Raw genomic sequence first — 12,462 nt, forward strand, 5'->3', positions numbered from 1 at the left:
TCTATAGAAGCTTTTTTAGTTCGTTTTGATATCCTGTTAATTTACTTGTTCCCATTCTCGTTAATGTCTTGTTCCTCCATTCACTTCTAAGATTATTCAGTTTTCTTGTAATAAAAGCAATTCCTTTTGCAGTATTACTAATATTTCTTGATTTTCAACCATTCACTTTATGAATTTTCACTGTAGCACACAAAATGCTGGCGGAGCTCAGCTGGTCAGCTCGCGTCTATGGAAATGAATAAACAGTTAATGTTTCGGGCTCAACGCTCTTTGTAACTACTTGCTTAACTGAATATTGTAACAAACTTCCTATTCTGTTTTACGCAGCCTTTTCTGATTACAAAATTTAACTTCATGTATTCCTGGAAAATATTTCATTCATTTTTGCAGATTCATCAATAGTAATGTATTCTGGAAAACTGGATACTTTTTCCCTCTTGGTTTGTGTCTTAAAGGGAATATTTGCTGTGAATTACATTCTCAAGTTAACCATTACTTACTGTTGTGTCTGGCTTTCAGCACTACTTGTAAATATGATGGCTGTAAGGTTTCAGTAGAAGAAATGCTTTTACAAAGAAAATGGATGACCAGTGTTGACGCCTGTGTTGAAAGGCTAAACCGGACCTGTTCTGTTTCTGAGACCCAGAGAGAAAAGCAATTTCAGAGAACATTTTGCCTTGCAGTTACCAAAGGCTTCCTTCACGAATGTTATATTCCTTTATATGGACTTGAGAGTTCCTTGAAGCACACTCACATTTGTTTTATTGCACTGCACTCTCACAGTCCTGAATGGTCCTCTGATGATTGAGTGCATTCAGATAGTTTTCAATTGTCTGTCTTGTCCTAGTGAGACAGTTTCCCCCTTCCCAGTTGCAATGTCAGTGCTCTATTAAGACCCATTTCTTCCACACCAGTATTTGACATGTGTTTTTAACTCTCTTGGGTACAATCTGGCAAAAGGGTCTCTCAGTTGGATGTTAAACCAGATATCAATTATTATCCAGTCTGGTTTGCTTCTTAATTTGGTACCTGGCTGTTTAGTCTAGTCAAACCCCTTGCTCCCTAAGAGATACACACCACCTCAATTTTAGCTAAAATTGAAGTTGAAAAAGCCAAGACCATATTGAAGTGTATAATGGATTTATTATGGAGATTTGACCATGTAGTATGGAAGTTCTATAAAATCCCCCTTGTTGAAATATAGGTTAGATTATACTCCACTTGCCCCGTGGCCACACTGATGTTCTGCAGCTGCGTGGAAGTGCAAGTCTCACTCCTATGGCATCCTGTGGAATTGAGAAGTCTGCCAGTAGTGACTTAGTGTCAGGCAAATGGATTGGAAGTCCAGTCCTAAACACCCGATTGCCATAAAGTATAAAGGAATCAAACGTTAACTGCATCTGGTCCTCAACTCAGCACCAATTAAGCTGTGCTACTGGACTTGAAAATGAGTAAGCAGGTGAGCCAGAAGTCAAATGTGTTGTTGCAGTGTTTTCCTCATTTCACCTAGCAACATGCGCACACTGATAGTCATATAAACGTATTGATCTGGGGAACAGGATCTTGCTAAACGTTCCTTTCCCATCTGCCAGCAAAAAGTATATTTCAGCACAACACAAGTTTTTCTGGTAACTAAACAGAATTGTCCTTTTCTAATTTAATATTCAGGAGAGATGGATCTAAGTAATCAAATGTGTCATTTGGAACCAGGTTTACTGTCACTGACCTATGCTGTGAAATTTGTTTTGCAGCAGTAGTGCAGTGAAAGACATAAAACTCACTAAGTAACAAAATAGTGCAAAAGGCAAATAGTAAGATGGTGTTCATGGACCATTTAGAAATCTAGTGAAGGGAAGAAGCAGTTCTTAAAATGATGTGTAGGTCTTCAAGTACTGTATCTCTCTCCGATGGTATTTTACTGTGTCTGATACCATCTGTGGTTGAATACAATGGTGGAATCCAACTGTACAAATACTAATTTATACATGAAAAGAAACATCTGGTCAAAGCCAAAACAACATAGAACTATGATAAGAGGGGAGCATCACAGCATAAGTATTGCAATTACATGCCTAAAAAACTTAAGCTTGTGGAATTTTTTTTAATTCAGGTAGCTGACTACACATTATGAAAGACTTAATTTAAAATAAGTGACAATTTGTTGAAATATTTGTTTTTTTGTGCATTAAGTAGTTTTAAATAGTTGGATAGTTTGGTAATTCAGACCCTTGTCTCTTCTGCACCTGGATTATCTCTGGCTTGGTTAGTTCACTAATGGCCAGCTGGGATGAAACAATACAGGCTCTGGCTCTCAAGTGTAATCTGACAGAATGTATAATAGATTGATTTAAAAAATACATAATGACAATATACTTTTCAAAAATCTTAGTGATTACAGAACACTGATCTTCCTGAATAGCATTCTCAATTCGAATGCAGCATTCTGCACAACCACACACAGCCTTACGAAAGTGTAATAGTTGTCTGTAAAATCTTTTCATGTTCTGAGGTTTGGCATATAAAATTCATGAAAATATCACTGTCAATTAAATAACCAGTCAATTTCCCTTATTCTTGCACAAGAAATACTGGAACACCAGCTTTTTGATACAGATTGTTCACATTGTAAAAGTTAAAACTTTTCAATAAATGTAGCCTTTTCTCAAGAAATTTTCAACTGAGATTGAAAAGTATGAAATGGTTTCATACCTTGAATTCAATGCTTTGAATACAAAAAGAGGAAGAGAAATGAACATCACGTGCTTAATGGAAAATTTTGAAAAGATGTTTGACATACTTGCAAAGCATCAAACCATCCACTTAAATTTAAAACAGCACTGCAGAGTTGTTTCATTCCTGTGATTTGATGACTGCTTTCTGGTGGGGAAGTTTATTGTCATAAAACAAAATACAAAATCCACTGAACAAAAGACAGTTATACTGGAGGATGGTTTCCAGGTCACTAGAATCGATGAATCACACCTTGGGACGTTTCTGTTGGTTATCCACACTAGCAGCAGCTCGTTTGTTACGATGATGGGGGAACGTTGGCATAAGTTCTGGTTCACATGCTTCAAAGAAACAAAAATAAAACATTACCTTAAAAATTACATCCAATTTCAATGTTTAAATTCCTTTATACGATTCAATCAATTCAATCAAGTACTTCATGAACTACTAGAGGTGAGGATGCTTGTGCTGAATACCGTCATATTTGGATTTTAGAATGTTAGGAAGATGAATAAGTGGCCCAAACGTCGCAGTAAAAAAATATACTTAGTAAATATTCTTAATTATTTTGAAGGAAGAAGCAAGATGTTGGGGTAGGTCAAACAGTATCAGTAGAGAGAAATGGACAACTAGCATTTCAAGTCAAGTCCTTCATTGTTGTAAGAAGGGAAACTGTTCATAATGATGGTAAAAATGCCTGCCCTCAACAACATGAATGTTTTTAGTGTCAAGTCTTTCACCAGTTAAAACCGAAAATTCTGAAGTTGCTGCAAATGTTGTCCGATCGTCTTACTTCTGACATAAACTTCCACTTATTTATTATTTCTGTAAACACCGTTGAAACTGTTATCATTTTGTTCTCAATGAGATTGTCAGCCATAATACTGCATACACCTTGATAAACTAATTGACTTCAGAAGTTTTAATTCTTTTAATTATTTTTGAATCATTTTGATTTCTGCTTTGATACCATGAATTTGTCTGAATATTACTATCTTCTCCATGAAAAGATAGACAATCTTTGAAGAATATTGATAATGGCTTGGGTCACCTGTCTTGTAAAGACACTGCCCAGAAGAAGACAATGGCAAACCACTTACATAAAAATATTTGCTGAGAACGATCATGGTCATGAGACCATGACAGCCTACATCATACTGCATAGCACAATGTTGATGATAAATTGTCACAGCATATAGAGAATTGTGCAATCAAATCCACTCTGTGTACAATGTCTTGGTGCTGCCTTAAAGTCATACATCACTGAAATACTGTTTTAATTCTAACAGTCTACGATGGGCCTGTGATCTTTATGTCAATAAGTATTAGGTGCAGTGCACATAGTGAACATGTAGTCAGTATAGAATCAGCAGTGGCAACACAGTAATAGCTTCCTGTGAATGGTTAATGTGGAGCAGTTGCACAACAATTGTTTTTTCATGATTTTTGATTCCCATACTACTTATGTCTGATGCTTCAGAGTCAGAAATAGATTTGCAACAAGGAATCGAATGTCTGGCTTTGTCAGAAGCTGGGTTTGTGACTGTTAAACAGGCAAAATTTGTACAAGTCATAAATGTGAGTGGAATTACTGCAGATGACAAAATATATCAGAGATCAAAGGTATATTTATAATATACTTGACTATGTAAAAATGCAGGTAAGGATCATAGCATTCCAGCACACTTCGAAGTTTCACTATTAATCACAGTGTCATTTTGACTCACAGAAAAAAAAGATCAGCACAATTCCAAGTAAAATAAATTGCTAATTTTTACAAAATATTTTTGAACTTACGCAATGGCTTTTCTTTAAAATAGGAACTCTCCAGACTATCTTCTGCTGTAGCCCTTAAAACATAGAATATCCATCAGTTTTTCTGCATCCTAATAATTGAATGCCAGTGTACAATTACATTAACTGAAATCTAATAGACTACTGGAGGTTTTTCAGAAAATTAGCAGTTTCCCAATTACTCATGTTGAGAGTCAATGAATCAACAACCAATTAAATTCTTCAGAGAAAAATAACACTGCAACTTAAGAACAGAGAAAAGGAGCAATATATTTTAAAAAGTCCCACACCACACACACATCCTGTGGGACTTCCAGACACAGACTGATTAGCAGGTATGAACCAACCAACCAGACGTAGTACTATTGGACAAGGACCAGAAGAAAGCAATAGTAATAGATATGGCAATTCCAAATGGCAGTAACATCAGGATGATAGAATATGAGAAGCTGGAGAAATACCAGGGCTCAAAAGAGCAGACAGAAAGGATGTGGAAGTTAAAGCCAGAGTAATCCCAGTGGTGATAGGAACACTTGGAGCTGTGACACCTGGACTGGGAGAGTGGCTCCAACAAATCCTGGGAACAACATCTGAGATCTCAGTCCAAAAGAGCGCACTACTAGGAACTGCAAGGATACTGCACCAAACAAGCTCCCAGGCCTCTGGTAGAGGACCCAAGACTGAGGGACACACACACACAGTCATAGAGACTTTCAGCATAGGTTTGTGTCCATTTTGGGCCCATTGATTGTGCTTTTACTGACTTCAAGTAGCCATCTGTATAATGCCATTTATCAGGACTTCTTCTTCTAAGCCTGGCTATTCAAGCATCTATCCAGATCTTTTTAAATGTTTCAATTGTGTCTGCATTCATCATTCTCCACCCAGGCTGCATGTTGTAAATGCCAATCATCCTCCCAAAAAAATCTTCCTCAGGTGCCATCTAATCCTCTTACCCCCTTACAAACCTAATCCTTTACATTAATTCTGTCTACACTTAGAATCTAAGTACAGTGTGGTGGAGTTTTATGAGAACACGCTGTGACAAAAGCACATTGAAGCAATATCTTGATGAAGAGCACGAGACCTAATGACGTAAATCAGGATTCACAAATTACGATTTACCTTCAGAATTCAACACAGACCATGAATCAAAACAAAAGATTAATATCACCCAGAAACCAGGTGCTGAAGGAATGTTGATCACCTAACATAAAATTGAACTCTAGATGAAACAACATCAATGGACCAAATCATACTTCCATTCTTTCTGGATGTTAAACTCAATTAATCAACTTCAACAATTTTAAACTGTCCGCTCTAATTGGCCTGTAGAAAAGTGAGGCAAAACAAAAAAAAATGGAGAAATAGGAACAAACCGAGGCAAGCAAGTTTAAAAAATAACATTTTTAAAATAGATTATTTAGCAAAGAGTTCATATTACAATTACATAAAAAGAAGAACAACTTTATTTCTCCACCTTAACTACAATCTGAATTATTTGTTTCATCACATCAGCTGAAAATTTAAAAGTCATAGCAGGAAGTTCTGCAAGGGAAGTAGTTAGAATAATTTTAGATTAAAAGGCAACACCCATTGAACTATACTACCTTCCTAAGACCAACCCAATTTTCCAGTAGCTCTGAGCAAAGTCCCCACATGAACCGCCACTGAAAGGAAACCTCATTAAATAGAGACACTATGTTATAATACCTTTTTTTTGGGTCATACATGAAGAGGAAGTTGAGAAGTCGGAGGCCAGCTTCTGATAACCATGGAAATTTGTGCTTCAGGTTATTGTAAGGCTGTTTTCTCAGAGTGTATTGTCCCACTAATGGTAACTTGGAAAAGCCCTAAATTACAACATACAGTATATGCATGTAAGAGTTAAATGATAGAATCAAATCCAGTGTAGTAATAACTGTATCATATCAACTTTTTCAAGCAAAGATAATTACAAATGTTTGGTAATATTCCCTATAGCCAAATAGTTGGTAGAATCTCGGGTGGTGACGGGAGGGTGTACAGGAGTGAGATACGCCAACTAGTGGAGTGGGGCCGCAGAAACAACCTGGCACTCAACGTCAGTAAATGAAAGAGCTGATTGTGGATTTAAGGAAGGGTAAGACGAAGGAACACATACCAATCCTCATAGAGGGATCAGAAGTGGAGAGGGTGAGCAGCTTTAAGTTCCTGGGTGTCAAGACCTCTGAGGATCTAACCTGGCCCCAACATATCGATGTAGTTATAAAGAAGGCCAGACAGTGGCTAAACTTTATGAGGAGTTTGAAGAGATCTGGCATGTCAACAAATACACTCAAAAACTTCTATAGTTGTACTGTGGAGAGCATTCTGACGGGCTGCATCGCTGTCTGGCATGGGGGGCGGGGGGGCTACTGCACAGGACTGAAAGAAGCTGCAGGGGGTTGTAAATATAGTCAGCTCCATCTTGGGTACTAGCCTACAAAGTACCCAGGATATCTTTAGGGAGTGATGTCTCAGAAAGGCAGTGTCTATTATTAAGGACGTCCAGCACACGGGGCATGCCCTTTTCTCACTGTTACCATCAGGTAGGAGATACAGAAGCCTGATGGCACACACTCAGTGATTCAGGAACAGCTTCTTCCCCTCTGCCATCCGATTCCTAAATGGACATTGAACCTTTGGACACTACCTATTCTTTTGATGTACAGTATTTCAGTTTTTGCATGTTTTTTAATCTATTCAATGTACATAATTGATTTACTTGTTTATTTTTTTTTCCTCTGCTATATTATGTATTGCATTGAACTGCTGCTGCTAAGTTAACAAATTTCACGTCACATGCCGGTGATAATAAACCTGATTCTGATTCTAAGAAGGATCTCTTTTTCATTCAAAGCTCAATATTAGGCAAACAAAATGAATAAAAATAATAAAATTAATGCAAAAGTTGAATGGACTCCAACATATGATAAAAGAATTAGGAAGCTCTTAGTTACTTCCAGTTTACTCCCATCAGACCAAAGACTTACAATTGTAACTGTCATATTACTCACTGATGATCAATAGAACAGGACAAAACACTACTTGTGCTTTTTAAAGAAGAAAGAAGTGGATGCCACCAAATGTAATGTCAGCTTGTGAACCAGGTAAATCAATCTAATAAACACACAATATATTGGAGGAGTTCTGCATGCCAGGCAGCACCTATGGAAAACAGTAAACCATTGAGATTTCGGGCCAAGATCCTTCATCAGGACTCTACCTAATACTATAAACTAAATATCAACTATGCTATAATAGAGTGCATGCACTTGGCAAAATTACATGCTTGGGTATGTTTATTGCAGTTAAAAAATCAGTCCACTTGTCCAGAAAGGCATTTTGAATTGATGCTCCTGTATGAGCCCATCTGGTAGGAGAATATTAACTTTAAATTGAGATGAACGGCAAAAAAATGAAATAAAATAAACATGAACGTAAATTTTCTCAGAGTAATTTTTTTTGCTTTAAAAACAATATTAATATCCAAGGCCTCTGATAGGTTTCAGTAAGACTTACAGGCCAGATGTTCTCATTCGGAGTCCCTAATAACTGAACAATTAAGTCAATCTGATGGATTTCGGAGCTTCCAGGAAGCAAAGGTTTGTGTGCCAGTAGCTCTGCAAGGATGCAACCTACTGCCCTGTTAACAACAAAAAACAAGAGCAGCTTATGAGAAAAGCTAAAACAAAGTTTAGCAACACACATAAATGGTGAGACAGCCATGCACATAAGCTACCAACCACATATCAATAGCTGTAGTCTGTGTTTTTGTTCCCAGTAGTAATTCAGGTGCTCTGTACCTAACAATGTAAGAACACAAGATCCAGTCAGGAATTCCAAGTCCTGTACACAAGCATCGCCTCAATCCTTAATGTTTCACAAAGTCAAAATAGCTAATAAAACCACGCATTGTAAGTATATACTGTGATCTGTAACTACCTGGGAACCAACTGCAAAGCTTTAAAAATTACTGTGAACTATGGTTTAGTACATCACCTTATTTAGTTAACATGAACAAATGTACCACAAAATCACAACAAATACATCACAAAAAGAAATGACTAATTTAGACAATTGTAAACCAAGTTAACCTGAATGTCTCAGTGGGGAACAACATTACCACAAAGTGCTTTTAAGAAGTCTATTTTTCATCTAAGAGTCCGGAAGTAATGTGTTTCATGAAGGTTAGCCTCTGACATTTAATCAATATTTGCAATGCAACAACAGTGTGGGATTTTGCATTGAATCCTAGAGTCAATAACCAACATGATCTACAAATTTGTTGGACAATCGATTACGTAGATCAATTTACAGAAGTAGGAACATCAAGTGTATTGAGTGCAGGAAATCCATGAACATCGTTCAGAGCTTTGGAGGGAAGTGATAAATAAAGATTGTTTAGTTCTTTAAAGCCACGGCATGCTTTATTTTGCTAACTTCTTAAAATAGGAGCAATAGTGCTTTGGATAATTCTACAGCCATTCTTTATGCAACACACCCAATTGTTTTTTTAACTTATCGAGATACAGTGCAGAACAGGACCTGCTGGCCCTGCGAGCTGCAGTGCACAGCAAACCCCAAGCCTAATCACGGGACAATTTACAATGACCAATTGATCTATCAACTGGTAAACCTTTGGACTGTGGGAGAAAACTGCAGCACAGGGAGAATGTACAGTGGCGGGGACTGAATCCCGGCCGCTGGCACTGTAAAGCATTGTGCTAACCTCTGTGCTAAAGTGCCAGCATCTGAGTATATGGAAATACTCTGGGTAAAAGGAATCCAGTCATCCCTACAGAGATTTTGAAGTAATTTGGAACAAATTAAAATTGCTTAAATTCTTTATCTGTTCTTTCCATATGTTCCTATCCACCAAACCAATGTAAGTATTTTAAATTTTAAAATACCTGTACAGCAATTACTAAAATAGAGCCACAAGATGCTGCTGGATATAAAAGCAGGAGGGGGTGATGGGGCAGATAATGTAGAGGCATTAAAGCATGTGGAGTAACTCCAGGAAGGGCCAAACCTAGCTACACCTTTAGCTTAGTACTAAGTCATCTTATAATTATCATAAGACTTCCACTAACGTGTCTCTGCCAACTTACCATAGTGTTACTACTTTTGGAGTCATGGGTTTTAGAGGCACCCCATATGCACGTGCCAGCCCAAAGTCCGCTGTAATGATACACAATACACTTACAGATTTTAAAAAGGAAAGCTATGTAATGGACAATAAGTGTTAAGCAAGAAAGAATTTATTAAACATGTTCCACAACTTCAGGACATTCCAAAGCAATTTGTAGCTGAGCAGTTAGTCATAACGTAGCAGTCAATATTTGCATACCAAATGAGGTAAGTGTGGTGACAAAAAATTAGAGTGGCAAATACACAGTAAAAAATTACAAATTAAAAATTACATTAATAGCTACTATTATTTTTTACAGCTTCTTCTAAAACAATCATGTCCAAAACAAGCATTTAAAGGCTAAATTTAAACTTAAAAAGATACGGCTGATATAAGATATTAGTATGTAATTTTTATGTTAATAAGGTTAATACAAAAGAAATATACAAATCTCACCTATCTTCACGCACCCTTTATCAGTCATCAGCAAATTGGATACCTTAAGGTCTCTGAAGAAATGGAACGCTCTTATTACCAATGTAGTTGTTTCAAAAGGTAAAAAACAAAATTTGGCAGTTTGTTGACCATCTGGTTCTTTGTCATAACATTGTGGTCTTAAGTCAACAATACCATATTTGTATTGGTTTGATGCACTAAGATACAAGGATAGTATACAACTAGTATAGCCTGAACCCATACCTTGTCATAATCAGGACAATGGTTTGGGAATTCCCGAATATGTCAAAATTTGCCAACAGAACCATTTTAACTTTCTCTAAAAATGCACTTAGACCTAAATTTTCAAAATGCAATTTGAATTTTGCGTTCTAAATGCCTGCCTTGATTTTACACTGCTTCTTTTTGTCACTCATCAATAAAGTCAATTAAAACTGTCTATTTGTTTGCTGACAGTTTTAATTTAATTTTTAGATCTTATCTTTAGGTCTCAGTTGAATCTCAATCAAATTTTATTTTAAGAAACTCTGCTCATCACTGATTTAAATACAAATTCTTGATAGGTGCCACTAATTCTGAAAGAAGTAAACTTCTGCAAATCCTTATTTAAAGAGACACTGCAAATAAATATTAGATGGCTTTTATAATTGGGCTAGTATTTATTATGATATTTACTTGCAAAATCTCTCTACTCAACACATCATTCTCTTTCGGCAAATCACATCAACAAGAAAAAGACTGGCTAATGGAGTAAAACTACAATGTTATTTCTACAAAGTATAAGTCAATGCTAAAATATGAAAACTTGGGAATTTTCCTCTTCACAATCACAAGAAATTCTGCAGGTGCTGGCAATCCTAAACAACACACACAAAATACTGGAGGAACTCAGCAAGCCAGGCAGCATTTATGAAAAAGAGTAAACCATTGACGACTTGGCTCTTACAATTTAACTTCCCACCTTACTTCAGAAATCAGTTTAATTAATCCTGTATCATCGCTGTAGTGATTTTTATCCTTGAGCTAAAAATGTGCTGGTTATGAACTCCCCTATAGATCAAAATACTAATAAATTCAGTAAATCTAATAATTTGAGGGGCATAATCTTAAAAAAAAAACTTGAGAATGGAATAAGTAGTAGGGAACTAATTATGTCCTATAAAGCTTAGTAGTGTTCTCTTTTGACTGGTCGACTGGTCTCACTACATGATTGACTCCTAAGCTGTGTTCTCACATTAACAGAACTAGCAAAAACCACGATACATTAAAACTGAAGGGTCATTGACTTGAAACGTTGTCTATTCCTCCCCCTGTATAAACTGCCAGGCCTATTGAGTGTTTCTAGTATTTTTTTTGTTTCGGACTTCCAGCATCTGCAAGTTTTTGTATCAGGATCATTTAATTGATATGTTGAACTTAATGGTTATTTGTAAAGTTTAAGTCAACAGATAAAATGGTTTTAGGTTTTACCCATGTGCAAAGAGAAATAGCCCAATTCAATATTTCATCATGTATGAAAAGCGGTTGATGGCCCTGGACCTGTACTCACAGGAGGTTACAAGAAAGATTACTTCTAACTTGGACAGATAACACCTCCTCACTAGTCCAGAAGCTACAAAAGTATCTACACTTTCTGAGGAGATTGAGGAATGCAACTGGACCCATTCTAACAACTTTCTAAAGGAGCACCATCAAGAGTGAACCGTCTAACTGTATCATTGTGTGGTATGACAACTGCAAGATATTGCACAACAAGACCCTACAGAGGATAGTAAAATCTGCTGAGAGGATCACCGGGACTCCCTCCCCACTATTTGTGATATTTACTGGGAGCATTGTAGAGGATCCTTGTTGAGAATCCCTATCATCCATCACACAATCTCTTTGACCTACTACCATCAGGATGGAGGTACAGGGGCATCAGGACTAGGACTGCCAGACAGGGTAAAAGCTTCTTCCCTCAGGCTGTGAAACTAATGAATACTCTGCCAGCACTGAGGTCTCGTCACTAGGACAGTGAATTGTTTACTGTTTACTTGTACTGTGCACTACATGCATTTTGAATTGTATTTAAATAACTTATTTATAAGTAATATTTTGTTTCATGTGCTGTGTGGGATACATGTTTTATGGGTGCACTGTGGTCTGGAGGAACGTTGTTTCGTTTGGTTATATATATGCACAGTCAGATGACAATAAACTTGAGCTTGAATGAAGGGGGATCTCATTGAAATCTACCAAATATTGAAAGGCCTAGATAGAGTGGACATGAAGAGGATATTTCCAATAGTATGTGTGTCTAGGACCAGAGGGAACAGTCTCAAAAT

The 12,462-nt window shown here is 36.8% G+C and overlaps 1 protein-coding gene across 7 annotated transcripts in view; it reads right to left on the reverse strand.

Annotated features, from left to right (window-relative positions):
* Window positions 1-1,123: 1,123 nt before the first annotated feature.
* The window catches only part of cdk10 (cyclin dependent kinase 10), a 28,760-nt gene continuing 17,421 nt past the window's right edge, over window positions 1,124-12,462 (reverse strand). For 6 of the 7 annotated variants that reach the window (XM_072279839.1, XM_072279842.1, XM_072279840.1 and 3 more), the window contains 7 exons: window positions 10,136-10,188; window positions 9,660-9,729; window positions 8,292-8,351; window positions 8,068-8,191; window positions 6,239-6,377; window positions 4,528-4,583; window positions 1,124-3,071 (listed from right to left, as the gene is read on the reverse strand). In XM_072279839.1, the coding sequence (XP_072135940.1) occupies window positions 2,808-3,071; window positions 4,528-4,583; window positions 6,239-6,377; window positions 8,068-8,191; window positions 8,292-8,351; window positions 9,660-9,729; window positions 10,136-10,188 (766 nt within the window). In that variant the 3' untranslated portion in view covers window positions 1,124-2,807. Of the gene's footprint in view, window positions 3,072-4,527; window positions 4,584-6,237; window positions 6,378-8,067; window positions 8,192-8,291; window positions 8,352-9,659; window positions 9,730-10,135; window positions 10,189-12,462 lie in introns of all 7 variants that reach the window. The other variant, XM_072279841.1, reaches the window with a different exon arrangement.

Source organism: Mobula birostris, chromosome 15, assembly GCF_030028105.1.
Source record: "Mobula birostris isolate sMobBir1 chromosome 15, sMobBir1.hap1, whole genome shotgun sequence".
NCBI lineage: Eukaryota > Metazoa > Chordata > Chondrichthyes > Myliobatiformes > Myliobatidae > Mobula > Mobula birostris.